Source organism: Sus scrofa, chromosome X (genome assembly GCF_054392235.1).
Source record: "Sus scrofa isolate SSC_HxYL_T2T_F1_AM1 chromosome X, Sscrofa_HxYL_maternal_Yorkshire_Landrace_v2.0, whole genome shotgun sequence".
Classification (NCBI taxonomy): domain Eukaryota; kingdom Metazoa; phylum Chordata; class Mammalia; order Artiodactyla; family Suidae; genus Sus; species Sus scrofa.
The window spans coordinates 25,741,540-25,761,278 of NC_139401.1; the positions used below are offsets into that span (position 1 = coordinate 25,741,540).

General features: G+C 38.7%; 1 protein-coding gene across 24 annotated transcripts in view; it reads right to left on the reverse strand.

Moving 5' to 3' along the window:
* LOC110257722 (uncharacterized) overlaps positions 1–19,739 on the reverse strand; it is a 476,707-nt gene that overhangs the window by 350,988 nt on the left and 105,980 nt on the right. For 14 of the 24 annotated variants that reach the window (XR_002340713.2, XR_014835848.1, XR_014835846.1 and 11 more), the window contains one exon: positions 17,354–18,835. Coding sequence is in view for 2 of the 24 variants with exons in the window: in XM_085008769.1 (XP_084864895.1) it covers positions 18,757–18,796 (40 nt within the window). In the remaining 22 variants the exon portion in view is untranslated. Of the gene's footprint in view, positions 1–14,301; positions 15,020–16,027; positions 18,836–19,739 lie in introns of those variants that run through there. The other 10 variants (XR_014835843.1, XR_014835842.1, XR_014835841.1 and 7 more) reach the window with 3 other exon arrangements.

A 19,739-nucleotide genomic window follows, 5' to 3' on the forward strand; every position in this document is an offset into this window, starting at 1 on the left:
GTAATCCTGCTGACCAATGATCCAGTCTCCTCCATATACACATTTTTTTCCATTTCGAAAATGTTATACAAATGGACTCCAAACTTATGTAACTTTATGGGATTGGCTTTTTCACTTAGCATAATGTACTTCAGATCAACCCAAGTGGTGAGCATGAAAAGTTTATCTTTTTTGATTGCCCAGTAGTCTTCCCTGCCTGAATGTATAACAGTTTGCTTATCCATTCATCTACTGAAAGAGATCTGGGTTATCTCCAGTTTGGGGCTATTACAAATAAAGTTGTTATGTCCATTTGAGTGTGGTGTGTTTTTTTAACATATATTTTCATTTATCTAGCGTAAATTTTCAAAAGGGGCCAGTTCTATCATATGATAGGTATATGTTTAACTTTATAAAAAACTGGCAAATTGACTTCCAGAGATGTCAGAGAATTTTATATTTTCACCATAAATGAATGATAAATCTAGTTGTTCTACACCCTCATCAGAATTTGATATTTTCATTAATTATATTTTATCCATTCTAATAGGTTTGTGGTAGCTTAAAATTACATCAAGGCTTGAGATGGGATTAAGATGGCAGAATAGAAGGACTGGAGCTCAACTTCTCTCCTAAAAACAACAAAATTCAAAACTAAAGGCTGAGAAATCTTCAACCAAATGGACCAGAAAATTTCAAAAAGATATCCTACTCCAGAAGACGAAGAGGAGGCCACATCAAGAGGTAGGAGGGGATATTATGTGATATAAGCAACCCCACAGCTCCCAGGTGGGAAGCCCCACAGACTGGAAACTATCTGGTTCACAGAGACTCACTTAGAGAAGTGAGAGTTTTGAGCCCCACAACAAACTCCCACGTGTGGGGATCTGGCACTGGGAGAAAGAGCCCCTGGAGCATCTGGCATTGAAGGCCAGTGGGGCTTGTGCACAGGAGCTCTATGGAACTATGGGAAAAGAAGACCCCATTCTTAAAAGGTGCACACAGACTTACACGTGTACTGGGTCCCAGGGCAAGCAAAGTCTCCATAGGAATTGGGGTCAAACCTGACTGCAGTTCTTGGAGGACATCCCGGGAAAACAGGGGTCAATGTGGCTTGTTGTGAGGGAGGGACATTGGAAGCAAAGCTCTCGGGAATATTCAGCAGCTGCCTTTCTCTGGAGATGGCCATTTTGGGAACATCTGGCCCAACCTGTCAGTCAGTGCTGAGAAGCCCCAGGGCAAAGAACAATCCAGGTGGGATCACAGCCCCACCCCTCAGTAAACAAGCTGCCTAAAGACTCCCCAGGCACACAGCCACCTCTAATCTCATCCAGAGACAAAGCCGCACCCACCAAAGGGATAAGAATCAACTCCACCTACCAGTGGGCAGGCATCAGTCTTTCCCATCAGGAAGCCTACAGCAAGTCCCCACACCAAATTCAGCCACCAGAAGTAAGAGAGGCTACAACTTCTATTATCTGGGAAAAGGTCACCATGACAAAAACCCATAAAAATGAAAAGACGGAGAACTATAACTTAGATGAGGGAGAACAGCTAAGTGATGAGGACATTCTCAGCCTCCAGGAAAGACTTTAGACTGTCAATGCTGAAGATGAAGCAAGACATTGGAAATAAACTGGAGGCAAAGATGGATAACTTACAGGAAACACTGAGCAAAGAGATACAAGCTATAAAACTGAAACAAGAAGAGATGCAAAATACAACAACTGAAATAAAAACTTCACTAGAAGCAGCTAATAGCAGAATACAGGAGGCAGGAGTTCCCGCTGTGGCGCAGTGGTTAACGAATCCGACTAGGAACCATGAGGTTGCGGGTTCGGTCCCTGCCCTTGCTCAGTGGGTTAATGATCCGGCGTTGCCGCGAGCTGTGGTGTAGGTTGCAGACACGGCTTGGATCCCATGTTGCTGTGGCTCTGGCGTAGGCCAGCGCTACAGCTCCGATTCGACCCCTAGCCTGGGAACCTCCATATGCCGCGGGAGCGGCCCAAAGAAATAGCAAAAAGACAAAAAAAAAAAAAAAAAAAGAATACAGGAGGCAGAAGAATGAATAAGCAAGGTGGAAGACAGATTAGTGGAAATTACGGATGCAGAACAGAAAAGAGAAAAAAGATTGAAAACAAATGAAGAGAGTCTCACAGAACTCTGGGACAATGTTAAATGCACCAACATCCGTATTATAGGGGTGCCAGAAGGAGAAGAGAGAGAGAGGGGACAGAAAAACTACTCCAAGAGATAATAGCTGAAAACTTCCATAACTTGGGAAAGGAACCACTCACTCAAATCCAGGAAGCACAACGAGTACCATATAAAATAAACCCAAGGAGAAACAGCCTGAGACACATATTGATCAAACTGACCAAAATTAAAGACAAAGAGAAAATCTTGAAAGCAGCTAGGGAAAAGAAACAAGTAACATACAAGGGAACCCCAATAAGGTTATTGGCAGATTTTTCAGCAGAAACTCTGCAGGCCAGAAGGGAGAGGCATGATATACTTAACGTGATGAAAGGAAAAAACCTCGAACCAAGATGACACTACCCAGCAAGGCTCTCATTCAGATTTGAAGGAGAAATCAAAAGCATTACAGATAAGCAAAAGCTGAGAGAATTCAGCAACACTAAACCAGCCTTACAACAAATACTCAAGGAACTTCTCGAGGCAGAAAAGAAAACACAGCAACAGGAAACAAAAATTCCACAAATGACAAGACTCACCAGTAAAAGTATATATACAGTAAAGATACGAAATCATCCATGCACAATTATACCACCAAAATCAGAAATCATGAGAAGAGGTGAGTACAAATGCAGGACACTGGGGATGAACTTGCAGTTAAGAGAACAACAGGAGTTCCCGTCGTGGCGCAGTGGTTAATGAATCTGACTAGAAACCATAAAGTTGCGGGTTCGTTCCCTGCCCTTCCTCAGTGGGTTAACGATCCAGTGTTGCCGTGAGCTGTGGTGTAGGTTGCAGACACGGCTCGGATCGCGCGTTGCTGTGGCTCTGGTGTAGGCCGGTGGCTACAGCTCCGATTCAACCCCTAGCCTGGGAACCTCCATATGCCGCAGAAGCGGCCCAAAGAAATAGCAAAAAAAAAGACAAAAAAAAAAAAGAGAGAACAACAACTTAAAACAATCGCACATACGTATGGACTCTTATATCAAAACTTCAGAATAACTGCAAACCAAAAATCTACAATTGGTACACAAACAATTAGGAAAAATCAACTCAAATACCACACTAAAGATTGTCATCAAACCAGAAGAGGAGAGAACAAGAGAAGAAGGAAAGAAAAAAGAGTAACAAAAACCAATCCAAAGCAATTAATAAAACGGCAATAAGAACATACAGATCAATAATTACCTTAAATGTTAGTGGACTAAACGCCCCAACCAAAGGACATAGACTGGCTGAATGGATACAAAAACAAAGCCCACATATATGTTTTCTTCAAGAGACCCACTTCACTTCTAGGGACACATACAAATTGAAAGTGAGAGGATGGAAGAATATCTTTCATGCAAATGGGGATCAAAAGAAAGCTGGAGTAGCAATACTCATATCAGACAAAATAGACTTTAAAATGAAGAATATTTTCAGGGACAAGGAAGGTCACTACATAATGATCAAAGGATCAGTCCAAGAAGAAGATGTAACAATTTCAAATATCTACGCACCACCCAACATAGGTTCACCACAATATATAAGGCAACTGCTAACAACCTTAAGAGAATAAATCAACAATAACACAATCATAGTGGAGGACATTAACACCCCACTTACAGCAATGGACAGGTCATCCAGACACAAAATCAATAAGGAAACACAGGCCCTGAATGAAGCATTAGACCAGATGGACTTAACAGATATTTATAGGACATTCCATCCAAAAGCAACAGAATACACATTCTTCTCAAGTGCACATGGAACATTCTCTAAGACTGATCACATCCTGGGCTACAAATCCAACCCCTGGTAACTTTAAGAAAATTGAAATCATATCAAGCATCTTTTCCGACCACAATGCTATAAGACTGGAATATCAACAATGAGAAAAAAAACTGCAAAAAAAAACAAACATGTGGAGACTAAACAACATGCTACTAAACAACCAATGGCTCACTGAAGAAATCAAAGGAGAAATTAAAAAATACCTAGATGCAAATGACAACAAAGATACGACACTCCAAAACCTATGGGAAGCAGCAAAAGCCGTTCTAAGAGGAAAGTTCATAGCAATACATGCCCACTTCAGGAAACAAGAAAAAGCTCAAATAAGCAAGCTAACCTTACATCTAAAGCAGCTCAAGACAGGAGAACAGAAAAGACCTAAAGTTAGTAGAAGGAAAGAAATCATAAAGATCAGAGCAGAAATCAATGAAATAGAAACAAAGAAAACCATAGAAAAGATCAATGAAACGAAAAGCTGGTTCTTTGAAAAGTTCAACAAAATTGATAAAGCCTTAGCCAGACTTCTCAGGAAAAAAAGAGAGAGGACTCAAATCAATAAAATTAGAAATAAAAAAGAAGTAACAATGGACACCACAGAAATACAAAGGATCATAAGAGACTACTATATGCAACTATATGCCAATAAAATGGAAAACCTAGAAGAAATGGACAAATTCTTAGAAAGGTACAATCTTCCAAGATTAAACCAAGATGAAAGAGAAAAGATGAACACACCAATCACAAGAACTGAAATTGAAACTGTGATTTAAAAACAAAAGTCCAGGACCAGATGGCTTCACAGGCAAATTCTATCAAAAATTTAGAGAAGAGCTAACACCTATCCTTCTGAAACTATTTCAAAAAATTGCAGAGGAAGGGATACTTCCAAACTCATTCTATGAGGCCACCATCACCCTGATACCAAAACCAGACAAAGATTCCACAAAAAAAGAAAATTACAGCCCAATTTCACTAAAGAACATCAATGCAAAACTCCTCAACCAGGTACTAGCAAACCAAATCCAACAATACATTAAAAGGATTGTACATCATGATCAAGTGGGATTTATCCCAGGGATGCAAGGATTCTTCAGTATCCACAAATCAATCAATGTGGTACACCACATGAACAAACTGAAGATTAAAAACCATATGATCCTCTCCATAGATGCAGAAAAAGCCTTTGACAAAATCCAATACCCATTTCTGATAAAAACCTTCAGAAGGTGGGCATAGCCGGAACGTACCTCAACAGAATAAAGGCCGTATGTGACAAACCCACAGCCAACATCATTCTCAATGGTGAAAAGCTGAGAAAATTCCCACTGAGACCGGAGACAAGACAAGGATGTCCACTTTCACCACTACTATTCAACATAGTTTTGGAAGTCCTAGCCATAGCAATCAGAGAAGTAAAAGAGACAAAAGGAATCCAAATTGGAAAGAAAGAAGTAAAACTATCACTATTTGCAGATGACATGATACTATACCTAGAGAATCCTAAAGACTCCACCAGAAAACTGTTAGAGCTCATCCATGAATTTGGCAAAGTCGCAGGATACAAAATTAATACACAGAAATCAAGGGCATTTCTATATGCTAACAATGAAAGAAGAGAAAGAGAAATTAGGGAAGCAATCCCATTTACCATCACATCCAAAAGAACAAAATATCTAGGAGTAAACCTACCTAAAGAGACAAAACACCTGTACTCTGAAAACTATAAGACACTGGTGAAAGAAATCAAAGATGACACAAATAGATGGAAAGACATACCATGCTCGTGGATTGGAAGAGTTAATATTATCAAAATGACTATACTACCTAAGGCAATCCACAGATTCAATGCAATTCCTATCAAATTACCAAGGACAGTTTTCACAGAACTGGAACAAATTCTTTTAAAGTTTGTTTGGAAGCACAAAAGACCCAGAAGAGCCAAAGACATCCTGGAAAAGAAAAATGGAGCTGGAGGCATCAGGCTCCCGGACTTCAGACTACACTACAAAGCAACCATCATCAAAACTGTATGCTACTGGAACAAAGACAGACATATAGATCAGTGGAACAGGAGAGAAAGCCCAGAATTAAAGCCACACACCTACAGCCAACTAATCTGTGACAAAGGAGGCAAGAATATACAATGGAGAAAGGACAGCTTGTTCAATAAGTGGTGCTGGAAAACTGGACAGCCACATGGATAAGAAGGAAATGAGAACACTCCCTAACACCATACACAAAAATAAACTCCAAATGGATTAAAGACCTAGATATAAGACCAGACACCATAAAACTCATAGAGGAAAACATAGGCCAAACACTCTCTGAGTTAAAGGACAGCAACATCTTCTCAGATCCCCCTCTTAGAGTAATGACAGTGAAAACAAAAATAAACAAATGGGACCTAATTAAACTGAACAGTTTCTGCACAGCAAAGGAAACCCTCAACAAAACGAAAAGACAACCCACAGAATGGGAGAAAATCTTTGCAAGTGAATCCACTGACAAGGGATTCATCTCTAAAATTTATAAACACCTCCTACAGCTCAATACCAAAAAAACAAACAACCCATCAAAAAATGGGCAGAAGATCTAAACAGACAGTTCTCCAAAGAAGACATACAGATGCTCAAGAAACACATGAAAAGATGTTCAACATCACTCATTATTAGAGAAATGCCAATCAAAACCACTGGGTGTGGTACCACCTTACACCAGCCAGAATGGCCATCATCCAAAAGTCTACAAACAATAAATGCTGGAGAGGGGGTGGAGAAAAAGGAACCCTAGTACACTGTTGGTGGGATTGTCAATTGGTGCAACCACTGTGGAAAACAGTATAGGGATTCCTCAGAAAACTAAAAATAGAACTACCATTTGATCCAGCAATCCCACTCCTGGGCATCTATCCAGAGAACACCACAATTCACAAAGACACATGTACTCTGATGTTCATTGTAGCACTGTTTGCAATAGCCAAGACATGGAAACATCCTAAATTTCCATCGACAGAGGAGTGGATCAAGAAGATATAGTCCATATACACAATGGAATATTACTCAGCCATTAAAAGGAACAAAATACTGGCAATTTTAGCAACATGGATGGACCTAGAAACTATCATGCTAAGTGAAGTCAGCCAGACAATGAGACACCAACATCAAATGCTTTCACTGACATGTGGCATCTGAAAAAAGGACAGACTGAACTTCTTTGCAGAGCAGATACTGACTCACAGACTTTGAAATCCTTATGGTCTCCAAAGGAGACAGTTTGGGGATGGTGGGATATGCTGGGGTTTTGGGATGGAAATCCTATAAAATTGGATTGTGATGATCATTGTACAACTATAAATATAATAAATTCATTGAGTAATAATTTTTTTAATTATCTAGGCTTAAAATTACAGTATTCTAATAGATAATGATGTTGAATATTTTTAATCTGCTTATTTACTATCCATATAACCTCTTTAGTGAATTTACCCATTTTTTAAGTGGATTATTTGTTTCAAACTGCTGCATTTAGAGAACATTTTGGTGCAGGGAGGGAGGGCAAGAAGAAGGTACAAGTTTTTCATCAGTTAAGTGATTTGCAAATATTTTACCCCAGTCTGTGGTTTGTATTTTCCTTCTCCTAATATAGTATTTCGCAATGCAAAAAGTTTTAATTTATAAATGGTTTCTTTCACACATTAAAGGCACATTTAAGAACTCCTCATGGTGGACGTAAGCTGTGTGCCCTGAAGTTGAGTTAGTTCTATTGACTGGAATACAAAGCATATGATAATATCTAGAGAAAACCATAATTTGAAAAAATACATGCACCTGTATGCTCATTGCAGCACTATTTACAAGAGCCAAGACATGGAAGCCACCTAAATGTCCACTGACAGGTGAATGAATAAAGAAGCTGTGGTACATATATACAATGGAATATTACTCAGCCATAAAAAGAATGAAATAATGTCATGTGCATCAACATGAATGGACCTAGAGATTCTCATACCATGTGAAGTAAGTCAGAGAAAGATAAATACCATACGCTATCACTTATATGCAGAATCTAAAAAGTGACATAAATGAACTTATTTACAAAACCGATCTAAAGACTTTGAAAACAAATTTACGGCTACCAAAGGGGAAAGGTAGTGGTGGAGGTGAGGATAGACTGGGCATTTGGGATTGGCAAATGCACACTTTTAATATATAGAGTGGATGGTCACTGGGGACCTCTGCTGTATAGCACTGGGAAATCTACTCAATGTTCTGTGTTAACTTATATGGGAATGGATAAATGTATATGTATGGCTGAATTACTTTTCTGTACAGCAGAAATTAACACAACACTGTTAATCAACTACACTGCAGTAACATTAAATTCTATTAAAAGGCATATGACAAGACTAATGGAGAAAAAAATTTTACAGTTCTGTCTGCCCTGATATCTTTCCAGTGTGTCTTGGGACAATTAGAGGTGAGTACAGCCTTCATTATTATTTTAATTAACTAATTAATTTGTCTTCTGTCTTTTTAGGTCCACACCCACAGCAGATGGAGGTTCTCAGGCTAGGGGTTGAATCAGAGCTGTAGTGCCGGCCTACACCACAGCCACAACAATGCCAGATCCGAGCTGCGTCTGCAACCTCTACCACAGTTCACGGCAATGCTGGATCCCTAACCCACTGAGCAAGGTCAAGAATAGAACCCGCATACTCATGGATACTAGTCGGGTTCATTAACCACTGAGCCATGATGGGCACTCCTTCATTATTATTTTAATAGAATACAGTTATATGGGTTAGAAATAGAAGAGTGAATATCACAGTAAATCACACATAGTATTTTTTCAGGAAATTTTCGAGACTGGGTATCTGTGCATATATACATATACACACATATACATATACACTCATATATATTCAGACTCACAAATATACATAGCTAGTAGCTATTTCTGTGTGAATGAAAGCTCATGCAGAGATTTTAACCAAGAAGGTGACTTTGTTGGTACAGTTTCTTTTGCTCAATTATAAAATGAATGCCCATTATGAAGGCAAACATGCTGAAAAAGATCAGCAAAGAGTACAAAGAAAATGATCTTTTGGAAAGCCTTTGAAGACATGGAGCTGGCCTTTCACCTTAACTTGAAGGAAGTGGAATCTACCAAGTATTCCCTTGGCCTTGTCACCAAACTGGATGCCACTAATGGTAGGAGTTTGAATGATGGCAGGGGTTGCCTAATAAGACCAGTCTTTTGATGACTCTCCTTGGCATATATTCATGAAAGGCAACTGCCCTACTAAGAAGGAGATCTAGGAATTCTTGAATATAATGGGGGTATAGGCTAAGAGGAGACACTTCATCTATGCAAACCTAGGACATTTATCACCAAGGATTTGTGCAGGAAAAGTAACTGGAGTGCCAGCAGGTGCCCAACAGTGATCCTTCATGAATTCCCATGGGATCCAAGAGTCCACATTGAAACCAATAAGGTGAATGTCCTGGAGGTCTGGGCAAGGTCACTTACATTGTCCACAGTTCCTTCCCACACCAATATGAGGAGGCTTTTAGAAATGAGGAAGAGAGAGGAGTTACCATCATGGCGCAGTGGTTAATGAATCCAACTAGGAACCATGAGGTTGTGGGTTCGATCCCTGGCCTTGCTCAGTGGGCTGGGGATCTGGCGTTGCCATGAGCTGTGGGGTAGGTCACAGATGCAGCGTGGATCCCGCGTTGCTGTGGCTCTGGCGTAGGCTGGTGGCTACGGCTCCAAATAGACCCCTAGCCTGGGAATTTCCATGTGCCGCGGGAGCAGCCCTAGAAAAGGCAAAAAAAAAAAAAAAAAAAAAATGAAAAACAAAAAACAAAAAAAGAAATGAGGAAGAGAGAGCCTGAGTAAGTTGTATCAAGGGTTAGCACTACTGCTACGGACAGCACACATTCCAGGGCCATGTCCAGTATCTCCTCCTACTTATGATGAGTCTGAGCTGGTTTCTTTAATTTGTTGTTAGAGCAGTCAATGTTCCAACTAGTGGAGAATTGGTATTGGGCTGGAGGGAATATAATGTACATAATTTTGTCTTTCTGTTTTATGTGGTATCTTGGGAGAGTTCCCTTCCTCCCTTCCTTCCTTCCCTCCTTCCTACCTTCTCTCTTTCCTTCCTTCTTACCTCCCTCCTTCCCTTCATTTCTTCTTTGTTTTTCTAATTTTTTATTCTTTCTTAATTTAGTTCATTCTTTGTAGTTAAGTTCTAAATGTCTCTTTTAACAGAAAGATTTTAAAAGCTTCAGAATATAAGTTTATTCATCAAAACTTTGGTTATAAACCTATCACTGTGTATCAGGTTTAAAAGTAGGAGCTATGTAATTTGTAATACAAATTGGGAAATCGTTCACCTTATCTTAAGATATGGACCAGGCATTGAGTAGGTGTTTCTTTGGAAATATGAAAAAACTCAGCAGTAAAATTGTTGGGCTTAAGAAGTAGATAATGTGTGGAGTTCCAATCATGGCACAGCGGAAACGAGTCCAACTATGAACCATGAGGTTGCAGGTTCAATTCCTGGCCTCACTCAGTGGGTTAAGGATCCAGTGTTGTCATGGGCTGTGGTGTAGGCTGGTGGCTACAACTTGGATTCTACCCCTAGCCTGGGAACTTCCATGTGCCACAGGAGTGGATCTAAAAAGCAAAAAAAAAAAAAAAAATTGGTTTAAGAAGTAGATAATGTGAAAGATGGTCAATTCATGGCCTTCTTAATACATCTGGACCATCATTTTGGAAAATTAAAAGATGCATACGTGAATTTGCTTAACTTATCCAAGAATGTAGGAGAAATTAAAACTTAAGTTAGTGTATTTATTGGCTCATTTATTTTCTAGACATTAATTAAACATGTGCTCTTTGGAAGACACCCTGATATTCTTGGGGATATTAGGGATTTTATGTATAGGAGAAATTAGGAGATATGAGATATCATGGCAGCCCAATTAAAAAGGAGTGAAGGAGTAGGAGCCTCAGTGAGAGATGTTAGGTATAAAAGACCTGAGGCAAATCCATTTGGCCATTTGGGAAACTGCAGTTTTTCAGTGGAAAGGAAGTTTTAAGCTTAGCTATATGGTGGATGAGTTAAGGCTATGGGAGACCCTCAGATGGTGTGCCTCAGAGTTGAGACACTAAAGCCTAAAATGTAAAATGGCTTTTAAAAGAATCTTGGACAAATTACAAAGAAATTTTCCATTGGAAGAGGCAAGATATTTGTTTACTAGTCTCAGTGCATGTAATCACCATTTGCAAAGTAATTGTTCTATATTCTCAATTATAAACACATGCTATCTTCCAAAAAAAAAAAAGGAAGGATGATTTGGTGGAAACAAGAACCCACAAATGGAGGAGATAACAAGAGGAATTTTTTCCAGGCTTTGAAATCTAATCAATGAACTGAAATATTTGCCCATTGTTATTTCAGAACAGCTACTGCTCAGTGACTCTTGTCCTTCCCATTTTGCTTTGTTTCTAAAGGAGAATGTCTACAGATGTTACTCTATTGCTATTTCACCATTGTACACCGGATGTGTTAGCACAGATGACTTGTTTATTTTATAAGTTCATAGAGAGAGACTTATTGTGCCCAACTGGTATGTTTAATGAACTCTCCCCATGCCAAGAACCTCATCATCTGCAGTTGGATCTGATTTAGATGATGAGACTTGGATTTTAAGTTGACGTTGTAATGAGATAAGACTTTTGAGGACATTGGGAGAGGGTGAATGGATCTGCATAAGGTAGGGACACGAAACATTGAGGCCTGGAGGGTAAACTGTGAGAGACAGAAACTCATGGGGCCATGGTGATTCCCCAACACCTGGAGATCATGCCTTTGTGTACTCGTGATAGGTCCTGTCACTTGCTTCTAACCAATGTATTATGACAAAGGTGATGAGATAGCACCCCCATGAATGCATTATATTGTATGTATTATGGAAATAATTTTAAAAAAAACCATCCTGATGACTCAAAAATTTCTTGCCACAAGCTATGTATAAAACTGAAAAAAAATTCAAGACTAGTAAGTAGAGATCTTTCTAGAAAAAGGGTTATACCAGGATAGAAAGGGACTTTTGAAATAGAGGGAAGGGAACTATTGCAATAGAGAAAAGCTGTGGCCATAAGATCTACAAAGATCTCAAGCATTACATAAAGAAGGGTTTTTCTTTTGTAGAGAGGAATGAACAATGCTAGAAAGTCTGGGTGTGAGGAAATGGGATTAAGGGGGTAGTGTGATTTAATACTAAATCAGAGAAGTGTTACCCTGAGGCCAGTCTATTCTTAATAGGGGTTATATGCTAGCTCTGATGAGAGCAGGCCAAAGTTCAGGGGCCTAGAAGAAGAAAAGAAGCCTAACCAAAGTTTGGCTAACAAGCATTTTGTTTCAACCTGACCATTTTTGAGACAAAAAGTGGTATTTTTGAGGCTCTGCCTCTGGCTTTGTCGTGGTAAACTGCAGAACATCCATGACTGTACCTAAATTGTATAGGGAAGAATGTTTCTTTGAGGTAAGCTATCTGTTGAAACACAAAGCACAAGAGTCTCTTAACCTTCTCTGTTTTCCAGAATCACAGGGCTCAGGTAAAATTCAATATTATCATATAGGAAAGAAAATAATTTTATTATTAAATAAGCATTAAACTGGGAAATGATGTGCATCACAGACAGGCAACTAAAGAGATAGCAAAGTCAATAAGAAACCTCACCCTTTGATACAACCAAGTAAATACAACCCATACAACCATGTTCTCAAGATAAAAGACAGCTAGTCCTCAAGTAAGAGGACTTGATGTCACCATTTGTCAGACATAGTTCTTCCTAAATGCACCTGGTAATTGAAGTGGCCCTCTATGTTTAGCCTTCATCCACAGGAAAACATTCCTGGGTTGTAAAATTGGCAAGAATATTTAAAAGAGAAAGGTTTTATATTTACAAATTTTCTAAAGTAAGTGTTCTAAAAAATGGGGTAATAGAAGACTCATCCCTTTTGGGGCATACCAAAAGAATTAAATATTTTCATTTTTAATTTGTATTTATCTTTATAATACCCTCGCTTTGTTGCTATAAAATAGTAACACTATGGTTTTAAAAATTATTTCCCCTAATGTAATTGTAATGTATACATGTAAGGATAACCTGACCCCCTTGCTGTACAGTGGGAAAATAAAAAAAATTATAAAAAAAAATAAAAAAATAAAAATTATTTCCCCTGCTATTTCTACCTTTCTCTGGGCAAATTACAGCCATCTAAATAACCAGAAAGTCTATGGTAAATTACAAAGCAATGCAATCATGGAATTAAAGTAGGATGGATTGAAGAATTCAGTACATTATTTACCTTGGGGGAGAAACCTTTAAATATATCTGACCAATGGAGTTCCCATTGTGGCACAGCAGAAAAGAATCCAACTAGGAACCATGAGGTTGTGGTTCAGTTCCTGGCCTCAATCAGTGGGTTAAGGATCTGGTGTTTCTGTGAGCTATTGTGTGGTTCATAGACATGGCTCGGATCTGGCGAGCATTGCTATGGCTGTGGTGTAGCTCCGATTCAACTCCTAGCCTGGGAACCTCCATATGTCATGGGTGCAACCCTAAAAAGCAAAAATAAATAAATAAATAAATAAATAAATAAATAAATAAATCCGACTAATGGTGAATGGTTAAAGCAGATTCTTGATTAGCAATGTGCAAAAATTCTCCTTTATCATACATTAATTTTACAAACCGTGTAATGCTTTATTGCTCAAGCTTACAAATGATTAGCTAAATATTACTTACCAGTTCCTTATAAAATATTACCCAATCCAAGCCTAAGGCATAGCTTAACTCTAGAGTCTGATAATCTAAAATTTTAAGTTTTTCTTACAAGGTCCAATAAATTTCTCCTGAGACATGATGACTTAGGGCCCTTCAATAATTGCTTCATCTCCCCAAATAATTTTTCTCAGATGTGAAACACAGAGACATTTGGCCATTATCTAGTATCAAGATCTTATTATGAGGCATCTATTGAAGGGTAGAGTGAGAACTCTTTAATATCCACGGCTCTAATTGTTTTAAGCCTTGTGGACAAACCCATGCTATGGGCTTTTTTGGGGGCATCGATCCAAATCAATAGTTATATTATTATAGCAGCCAATTAAACCACCACAAATAATGGTCTGTGTTTATATATACATGAACTGGAGACAACTTGCATCCCAAAGTTAAAGGAGTAACACAAGACCTGTCCTCTGAAGTCTCTATCTGTAAATAGCAGATTCTTTTGTCTATTAACTAGATTCTTTGCTTTTTTATACCATCTTTCTATATCCATAGGAATAGTCATAGTCCTAACACATAACTATTCTTTTAAATATGAACAGTCCTGTAATTTTGAACTAGTGATTACATCTTGGAGTAAATACCTCTGCGAGTTTTGTTGTTGCTATTCGAGCATTAAACAGTCCAAGCAGTGCATTTCAAAACTTGAAAAAATAACCTATTTCTTTTCTAGTAAACTGTGATTCTTAAAGTACTTGAAATAAGCACTACTGTGAACAGGAGAACAAGGTGGCCTGTGAAAATAATAAGTTGGCTAGAATGCCTCCATTTCAGTTGAATTAAGTATCAATTTCAGTTATCCTGGAAAACTGAAGTTTCAAAACCTGTGTGGGAAATATAGTTCCAATACTTCTGAAGTGCTGGCTTCATATGGGCAGTATGAATCCATCTGAGTTTATCCTTTTTAGATTCCACATATAAGTGATATCATACAGTATTCATCTTTCCCTGACTTATTTTACTTAGCATGGTGTCCTCAAGATCCATCCAAGTTGTTGCAAATGATAGAATTTCCTTTATTCTCAGAGTTCCTGTCATGGCTCAGTAGAAACGAATCTGATTAGTATCCATGAGGACACAGGTTTGATCTCTCGGCCTCCCTCAGTGGGTTAAGGATCCAGTGTTGCTGTGAGCTGTGGTGTAGGTTGCAGCTGTGGCTTGGATCTGGTGTTGCTATGCTTGTGGCATAGGTCAGCAGCTACAGCTCCGATTCAACCCCTAGCCTGGGAACCTCCATATGCCACGGAGGCCCTAAAAAGACAAAAAAAAAAAAAAAAAAAAATCCTTCATTCTCATGGCTAAATAAAATTCCACTATATATATATATATATATGCACTATTATGTTATCCACTCATCCATGATAGACACCTAGGTTGTTTTTATATCTTGATTAATGTGAATAATGCTGCAATAAACATGGGAGTGCAGGCATATTTTCAATATCCTGTTTTCATTTCTTTTCAGTATATATCCAGAAATGGGATTGCTGCATCTATTCTATTAGAAAAGAACCATAATAGCCAAAGTAATCTTCAGGAAGAAGAACAGAGCCAGAGGCATTACACTTCTGACTTTTACACTATAATACAAAGCTATAGTAATCAAAACAGTATGCTACTGCCATAAAAAGTGACACATAGACCAATGGAACAGAATCAAGAGCCCAGAAATAAACCAGAACATATATGATCAACTAACATTTGACAAGGTTGCCAAGAATACCCAGTGGGAGAAAGGAATGTCTCTCCAAGAAAAAAAAAAAAACATGTTGAGAAAACTGGGTAACCACATGCAAGAATGAGATTGGATTCCTATTTTACACTACTCACAAAAATGAACTTGAAATGGAGTAAAAACTTAAATTTAAGACTTAAAACCATAAAATTCCTAGAAGCAAACAGCAAAAAGCTCCTTGCCATTGGGCTTGGAAGTGATTTCCTGGATATGACAGGAAAAGCACAAGCAACAAAAGAAAAAATAAATGAGTCTGCCACATTTTAAGAGAAAATTTTATAGCTCTATCAACAAAATCATTACCTTTAAAAACTTCATCCTTCTGCCTTGTGTGAGTTCTACCATGAATTACTGATATTTGAGTCTGTAACAAATCAGCTATCACTCTTTTTTCTTTTTAGGGCTGCACCTGCACCATATGGAAGTTCCTGTGCTAGGGGTTAAATTGGAGCTGCAGCTGCTGGTCTACACCACAGCCAAAGCAACACCAGATCTGAGCCACATCTGCAATCTACACTACAGCTTACGGCAACGCCAGATCCTTAATCACTGAGCAAGGTCAGGGATCGAATCCACATCCTAGTCTGGTTCTTAACCCACTGAACCACAATGGGAACTCCAGCTATCACTTTCCCATGAGATACTTTAGTTCTCATCAAAGTCAAAAATCCCTTATTTTCCCAAACTTACCCTATGGCGTTACAGAACCAAACATTTATTAGTAGTATATGTATCCACTTTAAGTCCAGGACTAAGAAATTCAGCTTTAGGAACTGTATTAACTCATCTGCTTGTGCAGACCTAACTCCAGACAAAAAGTGAGCCTCCAAGATTTCATGTTACCAAAGCATAGGAAGCCTTAAGTCAGCCACTTTTATCTCGAGTACATGACCCAGCAGTAAACATTATCGAATTTGTTTTGAACAAAAATGTCAGACAAATTGTGCCAGGTTTTTCAAAATTTAGATTCTCCAAAGAAGCTGCAGCCAATTTCAATTATTCAAATGCCTCTTCAGACTCTAGGAACAAAACCCAAGGATCTAGAGAATGATCATAAAATTGCCCTGCCAGAAGTTATGTCTGCTCTGTACAAAGCTAGAATCTACTCTCTGTAATACGCTACTAGTTACCAAATTATCTAAGATATTTTTTGTAGTCAGCAGTTTTACCCACAAAATTGGCTGCCTCCTCCAACTGTAACACTTGGCCACCTTCAGCTGACAACAGATACCCTAAATACTTTACTTCTTTGACAATATTGCACTTTGCCTAGTGAGGCCTTATGGCCCCATGGAGAGAGGAATTGTAATGAAGTATCAGTTTTGCCACTCTCTTTAGTTTCTGAGACTAGGAGAAAATCATCTACATGTTGCGTGATTGCCCCTCTACTGGTGGCACAAATTTATTTACATTTTTTCCCAGAAAATGACTAGAAAAAATAGTAGGAGTGTCCTAAAAATCTTTGTGGAATACTTTGCCTAAAAGACGCAAACCTTTTGTGAGCAAACGCAATTAAGAATAAAGGTTTGTGTGCTAGAGGAACAGAAAGAGGGGCAAAAACATCAGAACACAGATCAACTACAGAGAAAAAACACTGAGGATCATGGGACCGAAGTCACAAGTGAAAATAGTTGGAGGCTTAGGGACTATAGGGGTTATGGAACAACAAATTTACTTACTTCTCTAAGATCTTAAACAAAATGATACCTGGTCAAACATCTTCATAAAATTTATTTTCCTTACTGTAAGTATGGGAGTACCACAGGGCAAGTACTGTTTTCATTTTTATTATCTCTCTTTTTCTCTAATTCTTTTATAACCAGTTTTATTACTTCTAATTAAGCTCTCAGCAAAGAATATTCCTTTGGTGAGCTATTTTTAACAGTTCTATATTTTGAATTAAACCAGTATCAATATTCCCTAGGATCCAAAGTGATGCATACATTTGTTTCAGCTTGACGTGCTTTTCCAGCATGGTGTGACACTGCCACTTTAGGCCATACCCCATTTCATTTAGAAGGCACACTGATCCAAATCAGGTGCCTTTCTCCCCCTACAGTGCTCCACACACACTCTGTCCAGTGTATAAAATATGGTAACCTTTCATTTTCAAGACAGGTTTCTCCTCAGTGAGTTTACAGGAGGAGCAAGAGAAAGTAAGAAAGGATTTTTCTTAGTCATAGGACCTATCTCTATGGGAACGATGGATGAAAAGGGACAAATAGAAGGCTGACCTGAAATAGCAACAATGCGTATTTATCTACCACCAAACGCAAAGCAAAAAAATCCCCGAGGAAACGGCAGAATAAGTAGTACCAGTATCACCAACTCCCACTCCCAAGATTCCAACATCTGTCCATTTTTAGCCATTTGCCAATTATGCTTCAGTCTTCCTGGGCTTTCCTGATTCCCTGGTTCCTGCAGCTTCTGCATTTGGAGTTTCTCTTTACAGTTCCTCTTCTAATGTCTTGGCTTCTTATAAGAATGATATACAATCTCACTTCTTTACTCCTTTCATAGGTTGTCTAAAACAGGGTTTATTCCTTTTGTAAATAGTTCTAACTGAGGAGCTAACACAATAATTTTTAATTTCGTCTTTCCTTCTTGGTCTTTTGATGGTCAAAAAATGAGGTAGCTGCTGCTAAGATTTAAGTAACAGTCCATCCTTACCATCCTACCTCCTTCTGCCTGACTTGAGAATGGATAGCCATCAATAGAGTTCAGACAAAGATGCTTAGGGCCAGAGAGCGATTTTGATCTGCCTTTGTACCTGAACCAATAAATGTTAAGAATGCCTTAGCAAACAGCCAATTGAAATCAACTGGGAGGACTCACCATTTTCTGGTTACATCTGTGCAACTTCTCTCAGCTCACCTTTAGAAGAAAGGCTTCAAATGCAGCAATTAGAAACCTTTCTGGTGGGTCTTTAATGCCTTGGTTCTTCCATACTTATGGAGGGAGATGGGCAGTGGTTCCTTTGGCCACCATACACCTTGAAGTGTTAATTTTATGGACCCTGATATGCTCGTTTCATCAAACTCAACAAGTTAGCTGGTTACAAAATTCTGCAAAGCAGCCAGTGCACATCCCCAAGGTGTGGGACTATAAACTGAAAACATACTACAAAGTACATCTAGGATACAGGAAAAAGAAGCCTTTAAATGAGTCATATCAGCTTGTTAGAAAGGCAAGCAGATTACCTGGGAGGCCTGGGCAGCTCCTCAATGCTGTCATTGTCATTGCTGGTGATCTGAATAAGAAGAGGTGGTTGTTTTCATACTGAAACAAGAAAAATGTAAATTATAAGATCTTTTGCCTAACCCTCCCATGTTGACATGTATCAGTTTAACACCTTTTTTTGCTTGCTTTGTTCCAAGTGACTAATGTAATTACTCTCCATTCTCTTGCCTTCATATAGGGACATGGTTTTTTATCCACATTCTCAGTTAATTCCATGATCATGTTTTATCATTTCTGCCTTCCTATCTACCTAGTGTGTGGATGATATGGGAATTTTGCAGGTGAACCTGGGCTAAGACATGAAGTGGACTCAGGCTAGGGCATGAGGTACATAAACCTGTGTCCTCAAACAGGGCATGCATTTCATTAGTGGTTAACAAAGTTATGCTTTAGTTCCTCTGCAGGGAAATCACTAAAAAAGGGAACCGTACATCCAAAAGATCACTGCCTCCTCCTCTCCAGAAATTGATTTGAGTTAGGGAAAGATAAAGACCAGTAGGACAGCAGAGACAGGTGGGACATCAGGGAAAGAAGGAGGGTTCTGTGGCAGGGACAGTGACTATAATTCTCTCATTTCCTCTTCCGTTTTTCTCAATTTTCTTTCTGGCTATCCAACTCATAGTTAACTTTCCTGTAAGAATGATATTAATCCCATAAATACCAACAATTCATGTGACTGAGATGAGGCCCTTCTGAGAACCTCTGCAAATATGTTGATTTATCCAAACTAAAGGAAGTGTCCTCAGGCCACTGCAAGACTGACCTGTCTGTATATTTCTTACAGGTATACCACTCCTAATGTACAGAGATAGTACCTGTTAAAGAGAAAGACCTGGCTTCCTATATTTTCCATCACAAATCTGATGGTCATCCTGATGGGATTTTAGAGGCCATATTACCATGCTTATTTTATAGTAAAATCTTGAATTTAAGGTGGTTGGTT